This window comes from Balaenoptera physalus, assembly GCF_965194825.1.
Source record: "Balaenoptera physalus genome assembly, chromosome: 16".
NCBI lineage: Eukaryota > Metazoa > Chordata > Mammalia > Artiodactyla > Balaenopteridae > Balaenoptera > Balaenoptera physalus.
Window position 1 is genome coordinate 27915909 of NC_138898.1, and position 22502 is coordinate 27938410.

At 51.4% G+C, this 22502-nt stretch overlaps 1 protein-coding gene across 2 annotated transcripts; it reads left to right on the forward strand.

Annotated features, from left to right (window-relative positions):
- Positions 1-354: 354 nt before the first annotated feature.
- On the forward strand, positions 355-20056 carry RBCK1 (RANBP2-type and C3HC4-type zinc finger containing 1). 2 transcript variants are annotated; one of them, XM_082432191.1, is made up of 12 exons: positions 355-1030; positions 2099-2243; positions 8694-8787; positions 8898-9096; positions 10343-10464; positions 10544-10717; positions 11905-12065; positions 13137-13248; positions 15973-16152; positions 16885-16983; positions 17327-17470; positions 18483-20056. In XM_082432191.1, the coding sequence occupies exons 1-12, from the start codon at positions 1009-1011 to the stop codon at positions 18561-18563; spliced, it is 1533 nt and encodes a 510-aa protein (XP_082288317.1). In that variant the 5' UTR covers positions 355-1008; the 3' UTR covers positions 18564-20056. The 2 variants fall into 2 exon arrangements, with proteins under 2 accessions (XP_082288317.1, XP_082288318.1); XM_082432192.1 differs by lacking the exon at positions 355-1030 and having other exon boundaries at positions 2112-2243; positions 8615-8787.
- The last annotated feature ends 2446 nt before the right edge of the window (positions 20057-22502 follow it).

Here is a 22502-nt window from a genome sequence, read left to right on the forward strand (position 1 = left end):
GGGAAGACTGGAGGATGCAAAGAGCTTCCAGCCTGTGCCCGGCGAAAACAAACTTCACTAGTGGCCCAATCAAAAGGTGGAGAGTGACCGCCGAGAGGCAGCGTCCGGCTGGCTAAGGGTGGGTTCCTGAGGCCGTCCGGCCTGGATTTAAATCCAGCTGCGTGGCCTCGGGCAGATCAGAAACAAACAGAGCCTCTATTTCTTCTGCAAAAGGAGCAAGGACCGGCCTGCCCGCCGCTGTGCCGGCAGCTGGACTGAGTAGGGGCGGTCTCCACGTCGCTCCCCGCCCCTCCCGGCCCCGCCCACTCCCCCACCCCTCCCGCGGCGCTGCCGGCTAGGCTGCTCCGGTGAGTGAGGGTCTAGGAGTCCGTGTCCGGCCGGGGGCGGGGTGGGAACGCCTCGGACTGCGGGACAGACCGCCCCGGACCGCCGAAATCCGGGGCAGGGGCAGCCGCCGCCGGGTCGCCGGAACGGGGGGAAGACCCAGATCCCGCGAGACTCTTCCGCCGCACTTCCGGGGCCGCCACTTTCACTTTCTTTTCCGTGGAGGCTGCTCCCCTCCCTCTCCTGACTGACAGGGGCCGCTCCGCGGGGGAGGGAGTTGGGCTGAAATCCAGCGACCCGGAGGGCGCTTTTCCCCTACAGGGAAAAGGGGAGGCCCTCCTCGGGGACTCGCAGCGCCCCTGCTGTGCGTCGTCCCTCCCCGCCGCCAGGCCTGTCCCGTTTCCTCTGTTGCCCTTTGCGGGCTTGGCTTGGTGCCCCCTTTCACCTCCCACGCGGGGTCCCGGCCCGTTCCCTATCCCAGGCCCCATCCCCGGTCCTCGGGTAGTGTGATGCTACCCGACTGCCACCGGGGACACCGAGGCACAAAGAAGGCTTGGGCCGCGCCAGAGGCCACCGGCCTGGACTGAGTTGCTCGTGGTCGCCCGTCCTCTAGCAGGTGACCGGGAGGTGGCTTTTCCCCGGAGCTGCAGCCCCCGCCTGGGGGGATGGGCACAACCACGCCAGATGGACGAGAAGATCAAGAAAGGTGGGCACAGCCTGGAGGCGACTGAGAAACTTCGGGGGGAGGGGGGAGGGGCATTAACCCTGTCCTCCCTCTGCCCACCTGCCCCTCAGTTTCCTCCGTTGGGGCCTGGTTCCTTCCAGGGGCCTCTTGTCATTCATTTATTTGATGCCCCTGAGGCCTCAGTGGGCCAGCTCTGCTGGGAAGGGTGTAGGGAGCTCCCAGAGGACACGGGAGACCACCCAGGCTGGTGAGGGAGCAGACCTCAAGGGTCGTTGCCTTTCCCCTGGCCCCTTCCACCCAGCGTGGGAGAACTTAAGTTAGGTCATGTCACCAACCTGCTCACATACCCTCCTGTGCTCCTTGTTCTTAGAACAAAGCCCAGAGCAGTTGGGTAGCCCACAGGCCTGCTGGCTTCGCTGACCTCTGCCTTCCCCCATTGGGCCCCTTGGTCATTCTGCTGGAGCCCCACCGGTTTCTGTTCTAATCCAGCCATTTCTTGCCCAAGGCCTTTCCCTTTCCCTTTCTCTGTACCTGGAACACTTTTGCCCAACTGGGTCTTGACATACCCAGCTTCTCCTCCTTCAGGTCTCAGCTTCAATGTCACCTCCTCCTAGAGGCTTTCCCTGATCTCCTTACCCTGTTCATTTCCTTGCCAGCATGGATCACAATCTGAATCTTTTTCTTTTGTTAAACTTGTTAATTGTCAGCCCAGTCTTACTGGGCTGGGAGGTCCATGAGAAGAGGGACCCTGTTTATCTTATTCACGGTTGAAGACCAGTTTTCTGAGACAGTGATTGGCACACAGTAAGAATTCAATAAATGTTTGTTGTATAAATGAGTGGAAGTATGGGGGGACCTGGGAGTATGAAGGGAAAACAGAACCAAATGAGCCGGGAGGGGGAGTGGGGAGTGAGAGAGAAGGCCTACCAGAGAAAAGGGACTTTTAAGCTGGGTGCTGAAGGATATGTAGGAGTTCACCAGGAAGACAGAGAGGAAGCAGCATGTACAAAGGATCACCTCCTTCCTCACCCCCTTAACCCCAGCTCCTGAAAATTAAACCCTGTGCTAACCTTCCACTGTGGATTTCAGCTGAGGAGGTGGCCCAGAGACTCACCCGAGCAGTGGCTGGCGGGGATGAACAGGTGGCTATGCAGTGTGCCATATGGCTGGCAGAGCAACGGGTGCCCCTGAACGTGCAACTGAAGCCTGAGGTCTCCCCAACACAGGATATCAGGTGAGGAGTACGTAGCTGACCAGGGACTTAGGGCTTCCTGAACCCCAGTGGGCCGCGATATAGTCTTGCCTATAGAACAGTTAAGTTATTCTTAATGGCAGGTTCTGGTGTCAGGAGACCTAGCTTCAAACCCCAGCTCTGTTACAAATCAACTCTGAGATCTAGGGCAGGTCACTTCACCTCTCAGAGTTTGTTTTTTTCATTTAAAAAATGGGGCAATATTAGTAGCTGTTCTTAGAATTGTTAGGAGGTGTATTAGGGTGTTAGGTCTCATATAACAGAAAGAAACATATTAACAGTGGCATAAACAAGTTTGATGGTACACAGTCCAGATGTGGAGGCTCTGCTCCCTGTAGTCCTCAGAGACTCATGCTTTTGTCTTGTTATTATGCCATTCATGGCCTCCATTCTGAGGTTCACCTTATGGTCCAAAATGGCTGTTCCAGTTCTAGCCGTTGCATCAGCATTCTTGTCAGCAGGAAGGAAGAAGGGAAGAAGGGCACCCCCTCCCACTCTCCTCTTAAGAACAGAGCTCAGAAAGTTGCACACACTTCTTCCACTTAACTCCCAAGGCCAGAACTTATTCTCACAGCCACACTCAGCTTGAAGGGAGGCTGTGAAATACAGCCAGGTATTCCACTAGAATTCAAGGCAAGGGTTAATGGATACTGTTAGTCTGCCCCAGGAGACTTAAACTTGATGCTGAAATGCTTAGCATGGTGCCTGGCACATGTTAATCACTCAATAAACGTTGTTTTCTCCTGCTTTTTTCCTGCTGTGTAGTAAGACAATAGTTTTACAGTTTCTAATTTTAAGTGGTGGATCCCATTTGATTTTGTTTTATTGAGATATGATTGACAGACCATATTCAACAATTTAAACAATTCACCAATTTAAAGTTTATAATTCAAGGCTTTTAGTGTATTCACAGTTGTGCAACCATCACCGTAACCAGTTCTAGGACATTTTTTAAGAAACTCTGTATCCGTACTTTTTTTTTTTTTTTTAATTTTTTTGGCTGCTCTGTGCCCCTTGAACCCATGCCCCTTGCAGTGGAAGCTTGGAGTCTTAACCACTGGACCACCAGGGAAGTCCCAAAACCCCATACCTGCTAATAGTCACTCCTTATCTCCTTACCTTTTTTTCCCCAATCCCCCCAACCTTAAGCAACCACTAATTTACTTTCTATCTCTAGCAATTTGCCTATTCTGGAAATTTCATATAAATGGAGTCATACACTATATAACCTTTTGTGTCTGGCTTCTTTCACTTAGCATCATGTTTTATAGATTTATCCATGTTGTTGTAGCACGTATCAAAACTTCATTCCTTTTTATGACTGAATAATAATCCATTGTACGGATATACCATATTTTCTTTATTAATCAGTTGATGGACATCTGGGTTGTTTCCACTTTTTCAGCTAACATGTACAACGCTGCTATGAACATTTGTGTCCAAGTTTTTATATGGACATATTTTTTCCCCAGTTTTTTATGGCTGTATTGGGTCTTCGTTGCTGTCTCTCATTGCGGTGGCTTCTCGTGTTGCGGAGCATGGGCTCTAGGCATGCGGACTTCAGTAGCTGTGGCTTGAAGGCTCTAGAGCTCAGGCTCAGTAGTTGTGGCGCACGGGCTTAGTTGCCCCGCGGCATGTGGGATCTTCCCGGACCAGGGCTCGAACCCGTGTCCCTTGCATTGGCAGGCGGATTCTTAACTACTGCGCCACCAGGGAAGCCCTCCCCAGTTTTATTGAGATATAATTGGCATATATAGTTAAAGGTATTGTGACTTATAATAAGAAATATATATTTGTCTTCTTCCTGTTCTTGGCACAGAACTCCTAAAACACTTGGAATTTCGTAAGTGATGAGAATGATAAAGGTGCCTTTTGTTATGTTAGTGAGGTGACTCTTGGACTGCCCCTAGATCACCTAAGGATGGGGGCTGGTCATCAGAGGAACCAATCCTGTGTTTAGAGGACTGGAACCTTCAGTCCCATCACCCTGATCTCCGGGGAGAGGAAAAGGGCTGGAGGTTGAATCGATCATGAGTGGCCAATGGATTAATCAATCATGCCCAAGTAATGAAGCCTCCATAAACACTCAAAAAGACAGGGTTCGGAGAGCTTCCAGGTTGGAGATTTGGAGAGAATGGCGCCCCTTCTCACATACCTTGCCTATGCATATCTTCTATCTGGCTGTTATAGCCTTTTATAATAAACCAGTAATATAGTAAGTAAATATTTCTCTGAGTTCTGTGAGCTGCTCTAGCAAAATAATCAAACCCAAGGAGGAGGTCGTTGGAATTCCTAACCTATAACCAGTCAGTCAGAGAACAGGTGACAACTTGGGCTTTCAATTGGTGTGTGAAGTGGTGGGGCAGTCTTGTAGGACTGAGCCCTCAACCTGTGGAAGCTGACGCTGTCTCTGGGTAGAGAGTGCCAGAATTGAGTTGAATTGTAGGACGCCCTGCTGGTGTCTGAAAATTGCTTGGTGGTGTGTGGGAAGCCTTCCCCCTCCTCCCCCTTCCACAGGTTGGAAATTGAGCCTCAGAACCATTTTAGGTGTATGACATAATGATTTAATATATGTATGTATTGTGGAATGATTACCGCAGTAAGTTTAGTTAACGTCCATTGCCTCACATAGTGATAAATTATTTTTTCTTGTGATGACAACTTTTAAGATTTACTCTCTCAGCAATTTTCAAATGTATGATACAATATTGTTAACTATGGTCACCATGCTGTACATCACTTCCCCAGAACTTATTTATCTTAAAACAGGAAGTTGTTCCTTTTGACCACCTTCACCCCCCACCCTGCCAACCAGTCTATTCTTTTTCTCTGACATCAGTTTTTTAAAATTCCACATATAAGTGAGATCATACAGTATTTGTCTTTCTCTGTCTGACTTATTTCACTTAGCATAATGACCTTAAGGCCCATGTTGTTGCAAAGGGAAGGATTTCCTTCTTTTTATGGCTGAATAATATTCCATTGTGTATATATACTGTACATGGAAACAACCTAAGTAACCATGAATGAATAAAGAAAATGTGGTGTTTATGTATACAATGGACACATATTTTCATTTCCCATTCTGTGGGTTGTCTTTTCACTGTATTGATAGTGTCCTTTGAAGCACAAGTTTTTAATTTTGACGAAGGACTGTTTATCTGTTTTCTTTTGTTGTTTGCGCTTTTGATGTCATCTAAGAAACCACTGCCTCATACATGGTCATAAAGGTGTGTCCCTATTTATTTTTTTAAGAGGTTTATAGTTATAGCTCTTACATTTAAGTCTTTGATCCCTTTTGAGTTAATTTTAGTATATGGTGTGAGGTCCAACTTCATTCTTTTGCTTGTGAATATCGAGTTATCACAGCATTTTAAAAATTTATTTATTTATTTATTTATTTTTGGTTGCATTGGGTCTTCGTTGCTGCACACAGGCTTTCTCTAGTTGCGGCTAGCGGGGGCAGCTCTTCGTTGCGGTGCATGGGCTTAATTGCGGAGCGTGGGCTTCTGTTTGTGGTACGCAGGCTTCTCATTGTGGTGGCTTCTCTTGTTGTGGAGCACGGGCTTTAGGCACTCAGGCTTCAGTAGTTGCGGCGCAAGGGCTCAGTAGTTGTGGCTTGTGGGCTCTAGAGCGCAGGCTTAGTAGCTGTGGCGCACGGGCTTAGCTGCTCGGCAGCATGTTGGATCTTCCCAGACCAGGTATTGAACCCGTGTCCCCTGCATTAGCAGGCGGATTCTTAACCACTGTGCCACCAGGGAAGTACCTGCATTATTTGTTAAAAAAACTATTTTGTCCCTGTTTAATATCTTGGCACCTTTGTTGAAAATTAATTGACCATAAATCTGAGGTTTATTTCTGGAATCTATTTCTATTCCATTGCTCTATGTCTGTCCTTATGCCACTAACACACAATTTTGATTATTATAGCTTTGTAGTAAGTTTTTAAAATAGAAGCATGAGTCCTCCAACTTTGTTTTTCTCTTTCAAGATTTTTTTTGGCTATTCTGGGTCCTTTGTATCTCCATATGAATTTTAGGATCAGCATGTCAATTTCTGCAAAAAATGTCAGCTGGGATTTTGACAGGGATTGCATTGAATCTGTCGATCAATTGGCCATTTGATTTAAATAAAATACTTGAGTATTAAATGGCATTGTAGTTTCTGCTATAAAACCTACCACTACACACAGCTTGTTTATATCAGTTGTACTTGTTACTCCCACAGCATAATTTAATTAGCTGTTACATCAATCAATAAAACATGAGTGCTAAAAGAGAATTGTGTCTATGAAAACTAAGTTGATCGCTTTAGAAAGACAAGATAGAGATGAGGCACCAAAAAAACCTGTTATCATTTTAGGGTGGGACAGTTGTAAAAAATATGGTAAAAATCCAGAAGGGCTCTGTACTCAGATGCTTTGAGAGTGTAAGTTTTTGCTCCACTTTGAAGAAGCTGATACTGGAAGTCATAGACCATGTATAATGCGTGTGGTTCATACAAAAAGAAAAAATCATGGGGAACTCCAGTAGCAGATTTGTACTCAAAAAAAGCCATTGGCCTTTTACCTAGAGATTGGCCATTGAATGTGCATTTGTATCCTGTAAGGTAAAATTAAGTGTTAAAGTCTGCAGCTGTTTTTGCAGTTCTTTGCTTTAACGATTTTTCTGACTAACTGATCACCACTGATCCTGATGACATTAGATATGAGGGTTCCAACTGTACTTTTCTGTTATTGGTGTTAAGGTTATAGCTTTTAGATTTTGTTTCCTAAGTAAAATTCAGGCTTCTATGCTTTGCCTCTAGGTTGACTCTAAAAATGTAAACCCAGTAAAATAGCATTTATAGTATTTTGATTATGGAAATATTACTCAGTGTAGAATAAGTAGTGCAGTTGAAACTTTATGCACTTTCATGTTTCAAAACCCCTGTTGCTTGAAGAAGAATGTCTTGAAGGTTAAGATCTCGTCCTTCTTTAAATTTCCTTATACTTTTCTTCCATTCTCCTGCATCAGACTCAGCTATTTTTTTTTTTTTCTTGTATTTCAAAAACTTTTCATGTGGAGAGGTGAATGGTAAACTTTTGGCATCTATACATGTCTAAAAATTTCTTATTTCCCTGATAGTTGGCTGGGTGTTGAAAATCATTATCCTGAGGAATTTTGAGGTATTTTCTGGAGTATTTTAAAGCAAGTCTCAGATTTTAGTTCATTCATGAGTAATTTGATATGTCTTTAAAAAATGACCTAAAAAAATAACCTCAATACCATTATTACACCTAAAAAATTAACAATAATTCCTTAAAATTCCCTAATACTGTATTTATATTCAACTTTCCTTGATTATCTCGTTAGTGTTTTTGTTTTTTTTGTTTTTTGTTTTTTGGCCACACCACATGGCTTGCAGGATCTTAGTTCCCCAACCAGGGATTAAACCTGGGTCCCCAGAGTCCTGACCACTGGTAACTCCCTCCTTAGTGTTTGTTATAGTTGGTTTGTTCCAATCAGGAGCCAAAGGAGATCAAATAGCATTTCTTAATGTTGTCTGAGTCTCTTTTATTCACTTTCTCTATTTTTAGTGCCATTAATTTTTTTTAAGGAACCTGGTCTTTGACCTCCGGAATTCTCCCACATTCTGAGTTTATGAATTGCCTCCTCATGGTGTAATTTAATATCTCTCATTTTCCTTGTGAACTTGTAGTTGGACCTAAGGTTAGGTTAGTAAGGAGTCACTGTTACATTCACAGGAATTCTTCCTCATTTTCTGATTGTTTCTTGCTGTTCTTGCTTTAAGGATGCGGGGTTTTCCCAAATCACTCTGGAGGTTCTAAGTGGGCTTTCCTGTTATTGTTCTACACCCTAATTTTTCTGTGTCCTCGGATCAGTTCTGTTTTTTTGTCTTAGCCCTCCCTTTTCATGCTTTTGGTCTTCCAAAAAAGTTTGAGCATCTTTGAGAAGGTTGGTGTTTAAAACCGCTTTCTGTGGAATAATACTGTTTGGGTTGAAATCCTGCCTCTAACAGTTATTAATTGTTTACTTGGCAGAGCCACTGTAACCTATCTGTGCCTCCCGTTTTTATCTCTAAAATAGGGGTGACAACAGTACCTGCCTCATGTGTTCACTGAGAGGATTACATGAGTTAATACATGTTAAGTGCTCTGAAGAGTCTTGGCATACAGTTAATAACTGTTGTGGTTTGGCTAAGGAGCCAATAATAGCCAATAATAGAAGAGGTTGGAGAGCTTGGGAGGGGCCAGAGCATGGAGGCCCTTGCCATGCCACAGTGAGTTTGGATTTTATTCTGAGAGCCATGTGGAGCCATTGCAGGGGCCTGAGCAGCGAGTTCTGATACAGGAGGAAGCACAGGGGAGTGGGAATCCAGGAGCCGGCTGGTGGCTGAGGCTGGACCTGCGGCCCCTTGCCCTCCCCGCAGGCTGTGGGTGAGCGTGGAGGATGCGCAGATGCACACGGTCACTATCTGGCTCACGGTGCGGCCGGACATGACGGTGGCCTCCCTCAAGGACATGGTGAGTGAGGGGCAAAAGGAAGACACGTCAGGGCGGAGGTTCCCCTTTTGCCCTGCCTCTCTCTGCTCTGCTCCTCCCTCCCCACACTCCCTCTGCATCCTCCCTGCCAGGTGTTCCTGGACTATGGCTTTCCGCCAACCCTGCAGCAGTGGGTGATTGGGCAGCGCTTGGCCCGGGACCAGGAGACCCTGCACTCCCACGGGGTGCGGCGGAACGGGGCCAGCGCCTACCTCTATCTGCTGTCAGCCTGCAACACCTCACTCAACCGTCAGGAGCTGCAGCGGGAGCGGCAGCTGCGGATGCTGGAGGGTGAGGCTCTGCTCCCGAGCGGTGTGCGCTCTCCTGAGGCTGTAGGGGAGAGGGAGCAGGGAGCAGAGCCCGGGGGCTTTCGTGCGCTCTCCTGAGGCTGTAGGGGAGAGGGAGCAGGGAGCAGAGCCCGGGGGCTTTCCGTCAGGAACGTGCCTGGAGGACCTTATCCATAGTGGGGAAGAGAGGACAAAGGACACCCCAGGAAGGAGCCATTTTGGGAACCATTTAGAGAACAGCTGGTCTAGGGGAGAGGGGCTGAGCTCAGTCCCCGCCCTGGCATTTATCAGCTGTGTGACCTCAGGCAAGTCTCTTCCCATCTCTGCTCTTCAGTTTTCTAAATCTGTAAATTGGATATGATAATAGCTAGTTTTTATTCTAAATTTTTTACTTCTTATTCTGAAATATTTCAGACCTACAGAAAAGTTGCAAAATTGTATAAAGAATTGTATAACGAATTCTCATGTGCTTTTCATGTGGATTCCCCAAATATTAACATTTGACTATATTTGTTTTGCTTTATCATTCTCTCTATTTATTTATGCATAAGTAATTTTTTGGAACTGTTATGAGAGTAAGTTGCAGACACATTGTCCCTTTCCCCTAAATACTTGTGTGTATTTCCTTTAAATAAAAAAAAAAGGGTCATTTTCTTACTACATATACCTATCAAATTTAGGAAGTTAATATTGATACGGTCCATTGATCTAATGGACAGATCTTGCCCAAATTTTACCAGTTGTCTCACTAATGTCCTTTATAGTGAAAGACCTGGCCCTTGGCCTCGGTGTCTCAGTCTTTTTCAATCTTTGGTCTCCTGTCTTCCCTTGGCTCTCCTGTTGTTTGAAGAGTCCAGGCCAGTTTTGTTTTTTGTTTTTCTGTCCCATGTGCCCTCATGAATGGATTCAGATTCAGTATTTTGGCAGGACTACCTCAGAAGTATTGTTCATTCCTCTAGGTGCTACACTTAGGAGCATAGGAGATCAGTTTTCAAGCAGGGTTTTTAAGCTGGGAGGACCCAGGAGCAGTCGTGGGTGGAGGAGGGACTCTGACCTTTGGGAGCCAGGACACTCGGCCAGGTCTGGACCCACCCGGCAGGACCACCGAGCTGGAGACTCCTCCGGAAGGAGGGAGATAGAAGGGGGCAGGGTGGGGGGGCTGTCAGTGCAGGGCCCGGGGTTCCTGGCTGGCCCAGGGTGTGGATGAAATGGGCTGCAGGGATCCGCCACCCCTGAATCCTCCTCCCCAGATCTGGGCTTCAAGGACCTCACGCTGCAGCCACGGGGCCCCCTGGAGCCAGTCCCCCCGAAGCCCGGGGGCCCCCAGGAGCCGGGGCGGGGGCAGAACGACGCCACGCCAGAGCCCCCGCCGGTAAGCTGCCCAGTGCGCGCCCCTGCGCCCCTGACCCGCCCGTCTCGTCTCCCTGCGCTCACTGCCCCTCTGCCCCCAGGTGGGCTGGCAGTGCCCCGGTTGCACCTTCATCAACAAGCCCACGCGGCCCGGCTGCGAGATGTGCTGCCGGGCACGGCCCGAGGCCTACCAGGTCCCCGCCTCGTACCAGCCGGACGAGGAGGAGCGAGCGCGTCTGGCCGGCGAGGAGGAGGCGCTGCGCCAGTACCAGCAGGTGGGCGCGGACCCCGGACAGACACCTGCAGACTGGACGGGGGAGGCATAGGCCAGGAAGGGAGGCACCTCCACATTGCCGCTCCTCCCCCTGTTGCTGCCCCCTCCTGATCACACCACTGGTGGTGACCCTGCACTTGACTGTGACCGGCCTCTCCCTGAGGTCATCCTGTCGCTAGGACCCTGCTCCCCGGCTGTGATGCACACCCAGGCTTATCTGCCCCGCCCCCCCAGTGGGCTGTGGCGCTGCCCCTGGCTTTGACTTACACTCTCACTGTGCACACGAGAGTACCGGGCTCTGACCCCAGCATCCTAGCTGAGACCCTGACCACTCCCCCATCGCCACCCCTTTGTCCGCCTGTGACCTAGCTCTTGCTCCACTCAGCCCTGACCTCACCCTGAATCCTACTATTCCTGACCTCCCCTTCCTCCCTGGCTGTGGCCCACTCAGACTTCCTAGGATCTTGGACCTAGCCCTTCACCGCTCCCTGGGAGACTGACCCAGCCCTCTGTCCTGCTCCTCCCACAGCCCCACCCCCATCATGTTACGCATGCATTGATTACACAGATACTTAACCCTGAGCGTTCCCCCATTCTCATCGGATGCTCCCATCCCCCACTTGGACCCAGTCTGCCCTTGTCCCACCCCGGCCATGACCTCACTGCTGGTCCCATCTACAGCCTTGGCCCGGACCCTGTTCTCTCTCCCGCCTTGCTCTGCTCCCTCGCTTTATCACCACCTCCCATACCCCTGACCTTGACCCGGCTCTGCCTTCACCCCCCTGGCCCTAGCCCTGCCCTGCTTCTTGGCAGAGATGGGAGCCCTGCTACTCCTGACTCCCCGCTCAGACCCTGGCCCCTTCCTTTCCAAACGCCATCGCTCCCTGGCTTGACAACAGGTTGCAGCCTTAACCTGCCAGTGCCTGGCCCGCCTCCTGCCCCACCCCCACCCCACCCCCACCCCACCCCCCTGTTTCCTCGCCTCCCGCTCCGTCCCGCTCCCGGCCCCTCCCTTCCCAGCATCTCCTGCGCCTAACCTCAGCTTGCCCAGTACCACCCCCACCGCAGGATCCTGCCCCCCGAGACCCTCCCCGGCCTGGCAGGTTTGACCCATCCCCTGGTCCTGCGCCCTTGTGGCCCGCCCCTGAGACCCTGACCCGCCCCGCGGCCCCACCCCCGTGTGCCCAGCGGAAGCAGCAGCAGCAGGAGGGCAACTACCTACAGCACGTGCAACTGGATCAGCGGAGCCTGGTGCTGAACACCGAGCCTACCGAGTGCCCCGTATGCTACTCGGTGCTGGCGCCCGGCGAGGCCGTGGTGCTGCGTGAGTGTCTGCACACCTTCTGCAGGTGCGGCCCTGACCCCACCCCCAGCGATGTAGTTCCTCACGGCTGCGCAGTACCCATGGCTGAAAGGGGGTGGGGCGCAGTGCTCTTAACATCTCTTTGGACGCCCATAGACACCTGCGAGGTAGGCACTCTCTCCCCTTTTTGCAGAGGAGGAATGTGAGGTACAGAGAGGCCAGCAACTTGCTCGAGGCCACACAGCTCAGGCATTCTGTCGCCAGAGCATGCGCCCTTCCACACAACCGCCAGGCCCATGTAAGGCCTGGGTTCTGGCCTGGCAGCCCGTGCCAACCCCGCCCTGACCCTCGCTGGTGGACAGCCTGCCCTCTGAGGCTCCACACCTGGCCCTGGGCTGTGGAGAACGTGTCCTTCTTCACAGCACACATTTGATGAGCTGCCCTGGGTGCCAGGGACTGGGCTAGGCCTGGGGATCCAGGAGTGAACAAAAAAGCTCATTTTCCGCCTCCTGAAGCTTACATTCCTGTGGGCAGGCCGATGTTAATCAAATGATCACTGATATCATCGTAAATTGTGCCAAATGCTAAGTACCAGTGGATTATGATAAAAGTAACAGAGGCCCTGCCCTACAAGAGGTCTGGGAAGCCCCTAGGGAGGCTGCACTTGAGCAGACCAGGGAGTCCAAAGTGGGCATGTGCCTGGCCTGCCTGTGGCAGCAAGGGGTCAGTGTAGCTGGAGCAGAGGGATGGAGGGGGTTAGGGGATGGGGGCAGAGAGGTATTAGGGAGGGTGAGCCACCGGGGCTCTCAGGTTTGCTCTGGGCGGGATGGGATGGGAGGCTGCGGGGAGGCACATGGTAGCCCCAGGGAGCCCAGTGAGGAGGCTCCTGCAGTCCTGCAGGCGAGGTGGTGGGACCTGGGCCGGAGTGATAAGGGTGGCAGTGGGGTGGACAGAAGTGATGGGTTGGTGGGAGGGATCGGAAGGAAGGGAGGTATTGAGGAGAAGCCCGCCTGGGGTCAGGCCTCACCATGTGAGGGCTGGAGTCCTGGGGGCTGGAGTCCTGGGGGATGGGGTTCAGATGACCCCTAACCTCCCCACCCCTTCATACCTCCCCCAGGGAGTGTCTACAGGGCACCATCCGCAACAGCCAGGAGGCCGAGGTTGCCTGCCCCTTCATTGACAACTCCTACTCATGCTCGGGCAAGCTGCTGGAGAGGGAGATCCGGGCGGTAAGGCCTGGGGGAGGAAGGGGCACACCCCCTGTCCCAGGGAACTGGGCCCTGAGCTGGCAGGTGGGAACCGGTTTGAGAGTCCCAGGCTCAGGCACCAGTCATTTATCAAGAGCCTTTTCTGTGTGGGATGCTGGAGGCCCAAGGGGTGGGCAGGACAGGAACTAGGGGAAATACCTAGTAAAGAAAACACCCTTATGAAGAAAAGACAGCAGAGCAGTTAGCAGGGGGGAATTCTGGGGCCAGATGGCCTGGTGACCTCAGGTCAGATACGCAGCCTCTCTGTGCCTCGGTTTTCTCATCTTGGTTGGGGTCAGAGAGTTAGTTTCTATTTCAAGGGTTGTGAAGATTATAGTGGAAGACGTGTAAAGAATTTGGAGTAGTGCTTGATATGTGGTATCAGTTAGCCCTTGTATCAGTTAGCTTCTGCTGTGTAACAGATTACTCCAGACTCAAAACAACCACCATTTATTTAGCTTATGAATTTGCAAGTTAGCAATTTGGGTTGGGCTTAGCTGGATGATTCATCTGGTCCAGGTTGGGCCTGGCAGAGCTCAACTGGGCTTAGCTGGCAGGTCCACTGTCATGGACTGGTGTGATGGTCTTATCTGTGATGGCTGGGATGACAAGGCCTCTTTCCACTTTGGTCTCATCCACCCCAGGCTGGCCAGGGCCTGCTCATGTGCTGGTGTCTCAAGGATCCAAGAGCAGCCAGTGCAGGAGCGCTTTCCAAGGCTGCTCACTTGCTCCTGTCCCTTTGGCTGAAGCAGGTCACATGCTTAAGCCCAGAGTTTGTGTGGGAAGGAACCACCCAAGGATGTGGAGTTGGGGAGACATGAACAAATAGGGGCCACTCCTCCAGCAGCCTTTCACAGGGCTCTATGTGTCTGCATGTGTGTGTTTTCTATTATTATTAATGTTATTATTATCAAGTTATGCCCCTGACCGCTGGTCATCTTGAGCAAGTGCTCTCCCTTCTCTGCGCCTCCATTTACCCATCTGTAAAGTGGACTGTTGGACTTGATCAGTGGTTTTTAAACTGCTGGGGAATGGCCTTCCCAGAATTGGGCATCTTGGAATTCCCAGGCCAACATGGAGGCAGGGCCAAAGGTGGCTGAGGTCCAAATGAGAGACCCCCACCACCGCGTATACAAGACCCTGTTTCTCCACATCACTTCTGCCTATTTCCTACGATGCTGCTTCTCAGAACCCCCTAAACTTTACCAAGTATTTCCTGGCGCCTAAGGGGTTCTGCCTCAGGGGAAAAAGGGCAGACAGAAGGGGTGGGCCCTTGGGAACTCCCAGCCTTTACACTAAGAGAAGCCCCATTTTAAACTGTTGTTTGTGGGGCACCTGAGAAGGGCAGCTCTGGCTTCCTTGCTCTTGCCTGGAGAGGCCCCAAGACATAGATCATTCCATATGTCCTGGCACCCACAGTCGCTGCCCAGAGGCTTTCCCTGTAAAACCCACCTCTGCCAAGGGGCATTGTGATGGGGCCAGAGTTCATGCCAAGGAGCTGCAGGGCTCATGCTTCCCTGGAGCCCCTGGACGTTGACCGAAGCCTCAGAGAACAGTCAAGTGTGGCGGAGAAAGAGGAAGGGGCAGGGATCAGCAGAGTAATGCAGTGGAGGTGGTTTTACAAAAAACATACCTAAACCACAAGAACCAGAACAGAAATCAAAGAGAAAAATCACCCACCAACTCTGCCATCCCAGAAAATCTCTGATTGCATTTTCTCCTGTTTCCTTTGGTGTCCCTGGGTAGATATGGTTTTTTTTTCTTTTTAAATTAACTATTAAGGTATACCTTGCACACAATAAAATTCGTCCATTGTAAGCATGCAGTTAGATGAGTTTTGACAAATGTAACTCTTAAGACTACCACTCAGTCAAGATATAGAACATAGGCATGATTTTTACCTCATTGTAACCAGTGTAGGTACAACAACTTTTGCTATTTTGCTACAAAACCTTTCTAAAGATTATTATAAATCTCCATGGCATACATCCTATTTAGTTCTATTCTCTTAATAATTCCAGTTTCTGGAATTATTATTAATAATTAACATCAATAATTATTAATAATTATTAATTATTATTAATAATTCCTTCCAGTTTGTAAGGAATGCTTCAGGGAACATTTTGCATGGTGTCTCTTCCTTCTTATATATTATTTTCTTAGGATAAACTTGTAGAATATGTCTCAAAGGGTCAGAAAAGTTTGGGATGGTTGAAACATTGTTGCCACGTGGCTTTCTCAGAGTGCTGTGTACCAGGGTGCTAGTTTAACCACATCTTCCTGGCATTGCTTGTTATCGTTTTTGTCCACTTTTTCCCCTTTTTAAACCATTGTGGTAAAATATATTTAACATTCACCATTTAACCATTTTTTAAGTATACCGTTCTGTGGCCTTAGGTGTAGCCACATTGCTGTGCAATCATCCATCTCCAGAAATTTTAACCTACTTTTTTTTTCCCCTTTTTTTTTTTTTTGGCTGAGCCATTTGGCTTGCAGGACCGAACCCACGCCCCCTGCAGTGGAAGCACAGAGTCCTAACCACTGGACTGCCAGGGAATTCCCTTAACCCACTTTTTGAATGGAGTTTTTAACACTGCTATGCTGGACTTTATGGGTTGGGGGCTTCCTGAGGAATATTTGGTGGCCAGCAGGGCACATTGTCAGGTGTTCTGAACCCAGAGCACCAAGGTTGTGGTCTGCTGGCAGCTCCTGAGCCCCGAGGATTACCAGCGATTTCTGGACCTGGGCATCTCCATTGCGGAAAACCGCAGTGCCTTCAGCTACCACTGCAAGACCCCGGACTGCAAAGGATGGTGCTTCTTTGAGGATGATGTCAACGAGTTCACCTGCCCTGTGTGTTTCCACGTCAACTGCCTGCTTTGCAAGGTGGGGACAGGGACCCACACTGCCCAGTCACTCTGGTCCTGCCAGGAGCTCACTGCCATTCCGAGTTTGTTCCCCTGGGAAGGGAGCTGGGATACTGACCTGGTTGCCATGACTTAGAGCTGTGTGTCAGTGGCCAGGCTTGGCTTGGGCCCTGATCTGAGCCTAAGCCATAGACTGAGCCCTGAGCCCGGACTAAGCCTCTGAATAATCCTGGCCCCAGACTGAGCCCCGATCCTGGCCTCTGATGAACCCCGATCCGTCACAGACCAACCCCAGCCCTGGCCCCAGACCGAGTGTCAACTCCTATCCTGAACTGAGCCCTGCCTGACCCTCACCTCAGGCCATCCCTGCCCTCATCCTCTCAACAGGTGACCACAACAGAGACTGGTCTCGGGCGAGTAGGCAGGGCTGAGCCTTCTCGCAGCCCTGCAAGCTCACTTTCAGAGCATTAGGCCTACAGCCAGGGCAGAACCCGGCCAGCGACGAGGGGCTGCGGTTTAGGGATTTCTGTGCCTGTCAGGCCTTAAAATAAATAGGTATATATGATGATTATCATATGTGATGACCCTGGCTTCACGTCCCTGGCCTCAGGGCGCGTGTGATTTACACAGGGAGGCGCTGTCGCTGACACCATGTGGAAGCGTTCAGTGCTTCTGTGGATGCCTGCTCCGGTCCTCCCCTCTCTAACTCCCTGGGGAACTTTCTCACCTCGAGCCCCTCATCCTGCTGCAGGCCATCCACGAGCAGATGAACTGCAAGGAGTACCAAGACGACCTGGCCCTGCGGGCTCAGAACGACGTGGCTGCCCGGCAGACGACGGAGATGCTGAGGGTGAGGCTGGGTCAAGGCTGAGGGCCGGGGATTTGAGTTTTGGGGAGGCATGGGGACTTCTCAGAAAGGACTGTGGTTCATCCGGCCCTGGAGGCGTGAGCTCCTGCTGGCATCACTCCCATCCAGAGATGGGACTCAGGACAAGTGGCGAGCAGCAGGGAGTGTCCGGGTGGAGAGAGGAGACTGCAGACGCATGGGAGAGGAGGCTGCATGCAGCCAGGCCTGGGTGGAGCAGCATGGGAGAGTGATTCTGCGACTCGGGGGGGTGGCCGGTTTCTCTCTGCAGTGGGGCGGGGGCCAGGGAGCGGGGCTGGGCCTAAGGTCGGCACCTGCTCTGCTGCAGACCATGCTGCAGCAGGGCGAGGCCATGCACTGCCCACAGTGCCAGATCGTGGTGCAGAAGAAGGATGGCTGTGACTGGATCCGCTGCACTGTCTGCCACACGGAGATCTGCTGGGTCACCAAGGGTCCTCGCTGGGGCCCCGGGGTGAGTCCCCAGGGAGCACAGGGCTCAGGGGTGCTGTGGGAGAGTGCCTGAGAGTAGAGATTGGACAGGTCAGCCCATGGGCCAGTTCTAACCCCACTGCCTGCGTTTGTGTAGCTCGTGAACTAAGAACGTTTTTTACATCTTTTAAAATGGTTGAACATATCAAAAGAAGAATATTTCATGACATGTAAAAATTATACGAAAGCCGAATTTTAGTGTCCATAAGTAACGTTTTATGGGAGCCCCGCTCATTCGTTTGCATACCGTCTGTGGCTGCTTTTGCGCTACAAAGGCAGAGACCGACTGGCCGGGAAAGACTCAGGTAACTGTCTGGCCCTTTACAGAAATGTTTGCCCACCTCTGCCCTAGAGGACAGCGGCCAAGGGTGTGGGTGGGAGTCGGAGGTAGAGGGGTGGGTCCCCGGCTCTGGCACACATTGACCATGTGGTTAGGCTGTTACTCCCTTCTCTGAGCCACAGTTTCTTCGTCTGTGAAGTGGAGATGATAGCTGGGCCTCAGGCTTATTGTCAGAATCAAATGAAAAAATGCAAGAGCAGTGCTTAGCGCGGTGCATCTGTCACGTGGTGAGCACGCGCATGGTGGCTCATGGTGGCTGTCGTTGGGAGGAGTGTTCCTGGAACTGGGGCTTGGCGTTATCCATACAGGCAGACAGTGAGACAGGTGGAGGTGGAAGGAACACACTCTCATGCCGCCAGTGTGCTCACCCACCCCGAATATGCAAAAATCCATCAAGTCCTCTCTGGCTCCAGGTCTAGGGGTGGGTAGCCAGACCGCGTAATTGAGGCTGCTACGGGAGCCCAGAAAGGTCTTAACGGCTGCCTCCATCCGGTAGCTGGGGCTGAGAGGGTCATCTTAGCAGGGGGATGTGCCCGAGCCAAGGCCCAGGGTGGGAGTCTGTGCTTTGGGGGTGTGATGGAGTGCATGGGGGAGGGGGAGGGGCCCGCTGTCTTCACTGCCCTGACCTTTTCTCCTCTCCCCGCTCATCCTCTAGGGCCCAGGAGACACCAGCGGGGGCTGCCGCTGCCGGGTGAATGGGGCTCCTTGCCACCCCAGCTGTCAGAACTGCCACTGAGCTGAGGATGACCTGGTCCCCATGCTGACACAGCCCCACATCTGCAAGCTGCTGTGGGACAGGGCTGGTGCTTTGGCTCTGATTTCTGGCCTGGGAGATGCCTTTGCGCTTGGCTGAGACAGGGGCCCTGAAGAGGCCAAGGCCCCTGAGCTGTGTGGATGGCCTTGTTTGCTGTGGGCATTGCAGAGGCCCTGCCTGAGCTGGCCATTGTCCGCGGCTGCATCTGCCCCAGTGCCTTTGCCCTTCCTGGGGCTTGCCAGCCAGACCTTTCATCTCCTCTCTGTGGCTCCCATCTCTGCCTAACCCAGCCTTAAACACAGCCCTGGCCGGAGGCCTTGCTGGATAGAGCCTCTGAGAGCCCCATGTGAGTCCACACTTCCCTCATCCACCTTCCTCGTCTGCAGGACGCTGAGCACTCACAGCCTACCACCTCCCCTGTCGGCTTTCTGGGGGTGACTTTTCTCTGGCTTTGCTGTTGGAGGCCTGGGGCCTCTTAGAATTGCTGCTAATTCTGCTCAGAGCCAAGAGGGAGACCTGGCAGTTTCCAAAGACAGCCCAGCTGGTCCAGCTTCCGTATCTCCCTCTTTGCCGCCTGTGTAAACTAATTAAAATGGTTTCCCAGGGGGCTTCCCTGGTGGCGCAGTGGTTGAGAATCTGCCTGCCAATGCAGGGGACACGGGTTCGAGCCCTGGTCTGGGAAGATCCCACATGCCGCGGAGCAACTGGGCCCGTGAGCCACAATTACTGAGCCTGCGCGTCTGGAGCCTGTGCTCCAGACCTCCAGGCCTCTCTGTGCAACAAGAGAGGCCACGATAGTGAGAGGCCCACGCACCACGATGAAGAGTGGCCCCCGCTTGCCGCAACCAGAGAAAGCTCTCACACAGAAACGAAGACCCAGCACAGCCATAAATAAATAAATTAATTAATTTAAAAAAAAGGTTTTCCAGGAAGGGATGAGTGTGATGTCGTGAGAGGGAGCAAAAGGGTCATGGGCTGCGACTGTACACGGAGACAGGCAGGATCCCAAGCTCTCCGGGAATTGCCGCCAAAAGTTGATGTGTTGGCCCCCGTCAGTGTAGAACGAGGGTGCGGCTGAGCACTGGGATACTTGCACCGGCCTGAGCTCCCCTGCGCCCACTCGAGGGGCAGGATGCTCTGGGTCAGCGTTGGCCTGGACAGGCAGCTTGCAGTGTGTTCAGAGTCCACAAGGCGGGGTCTGCAGGTCAGCGTGGGCATCAGGGGGAGGGAGGGGCCGAGGCAGCAGCTACAGGCTGGCAGGAAATTCTTGCTGCAAACTTCTGACCTCTCAGTGGGCATCCAGTGTTGGAGAACAGAGATATTTCAGGAAGAGGTGAACCTGCTGCAGTTGCGGGTGAGATTGTGATCCTAATTTTTAACATCTCAGACAAGATGGCACAGTATTGGTCCAGTGCTGTTTACTAAGCCCACTCTGTGCTGGCCAGAGATTAATAAAACACGGTTCTGGGCATCCATTCTGTTTTTACCTCATTCTCTGACCCCGCCTACACCCCTCCCACCCCCCACTTTGAAGGCCAGCACACTGTCTGAGCCGGGATGTGGATCATCATTACAACAGGCAGAGGGCGTCTCTGCGACTCAAGGTCTGGACTCCAGGATCCAGGAGTTGGGGCATGTCACTGGGGCGGGGCAGAAAGGGCTTATTCTAGACCCTGGAAAGGCATTGCCACCCTGTCCTTGGGTGCCAAGGCTCAAAAGAGCTGACCCCGGCAGAGAGGTGAGAGAACGTGAGTGCCTTCCTGCTCTGCATTGGCTGATGAGGGGCACCCCCGCCCCGGGAGCAAGAAAGTCAGGCAGAGCCACTGACTGGAGGAAACGGCAAGCTGAGCAGAGCTGCGCTGCAGGAGAGCGCGGGGCCCAGATCAGGGCGAACGGCTTGCTCTCACCGGCTCCTCCCTCCTCCCTCTCCTGCCAGGGCCTGTCTTGGTGAACCTTAGGGGCCTGTAGGGTAGGAAAGCAGACCATTCTTTTGGTGCACAGGTACAAACCAGCAAGCCACAGGGGGTAAACAATATAGCCAGTATTGTTTTAGAAATTTGAATTGGTTGCCAGTACTTTTAAATTGGAGATGCTCCATTAAAATCTAGATGCCCAAGTTCTCTTGCAAAAGTCGAAGCTTGGTAATCCTGGCTCCTCATTTCCACATGGCAGGTCCAGAATCACGTGATGCTCCTGATCCAGTTCACCACAGTCCTTGTCACCCCCAGCTCTCCTCACACGGCCTTTCCTGTGCCCTTGCACCATTCTTTCTCCAATGAGTACTAAGAAGTGTTAATGAAACATTTCTTTACCCATGGCTGTATCAAAACTGAGGCTGGCAGAGGGGGGGACCACATGGGCTGCGTGCGTCTTTCACTTGGCCCACTCCATCTACACCAAGGCGCGCATCGAGTTTATGTCTGCTGCAGCCAAATGGGGGGTCAGGAGGGCAAATGGAGGGGCACAGGGCTGTCCCGGGGTTCTAACCTTCAGCACCATACTTCACATGCCAGTGGGTGAAGGATCTAAGACGGGCAGGCTCACAAGTGCTCCCTACTGCAGGGTCAAGTGGAGGTGCCTTCCCCTCCCAAGGGGTCACCCCAAACTGGGCCCCAGCACCAACTCTCCAGGGCGGACTTGAAACCAAACCCCACAGGCTCTGGACTCAGACCATCTACCTGAGGAAGCAGCCGGAGGTCCCAAATGTGCTTGTGTGACACAATCTTTCTCTCCAGGGATGGGGAAGGCAAGAGGAAGCACATTGCTCAGATAAAGAGCAGCTGCTAATGTGGGCAGGAAGTGGTGGATGGGCCCCACAGCCTGTGCCAGAGTAACATGTGTCTTCTAGTGTCTGGGGCTGCCATGAAAGCCACTCACTTAAAAAGCAGGAAGCTGGAGGCAAGCCCACAGCCTTGCCAGCTCACAAAAGCTGCTTGGCAAATTCCAACCAAATGTAAGTCTGCAGAAAAGACAACTAGCAAGTAAAGGGCCTTTGTGAGGACAGGAGAAAAGGCAGCAGGGAGTCACCAGCAGCAAAAGGAAGAAAGCAAGTCAGGCTGAGCCTCAGGCCCCATCATCTTTTAGTTGGATTTGGCAAAAGCCTCTGCCTATTCTTCCTTTCAGTCACTTAATCCAGGGATGAGCTCCCCGGGCCCAAGTGCAAGGCTGGCTTAAGGCATTTATTGATCCATTAATGTTCACTGAAATGGAATCAAAACACTTGCACAACTTCAGTTTGTAAAGCATTTTCACAAACATCAGTTCATTAAACCGTCTATGTGGGATGGGACTATCCCTATTTTACTGTCATTGACAGTGAGTTCTAGAGATGTAGTGACTTGAAGAAGCTCACACAGCCAGGAAGGAACACATTTGCCATCATGTCACCAGGAACTCTCTCCAAACCCAGTTTTGGTCATGGCCCATCCTCATCCCCCAAATTTCCTACAGAGACTCCCAACTCCCTTCCACAGAGCTCAAAGCTCTCCCTGGCCTGAGCCCCTTCCATTGACATTGCCCACTCCATCTTTCTACAAAACACCCACACTTGTTATTCAGCTATTATTTTTACACTAATTCCCCCTCAGCCTTGAATGTTGTGCAGTATTTTCTGACACCACTTCTCTGATTTCCAACACCAACTGGGTGTCCAACAATTCAATTCAGTTCTGACACTAACTACCTGGAATTAGCATCTGATGCCACAAGTTAAAGGGCTCAGTCCCACAAGACTGTCCCACTTCAGATCCAACTGCAAATGGGGTGCCCGGACTACCCACACTTCTGCCTGGCCAACTACAAGTTCAGTGGTTTCTACAAAACCCTCTCAGTTTCAATAATTTGCTAGAAGTACTCACAGAACTCAAGAAAACACTTTCCGTACGTGTACTGATTTATTATAAAGGACACAACTCAGGAAGA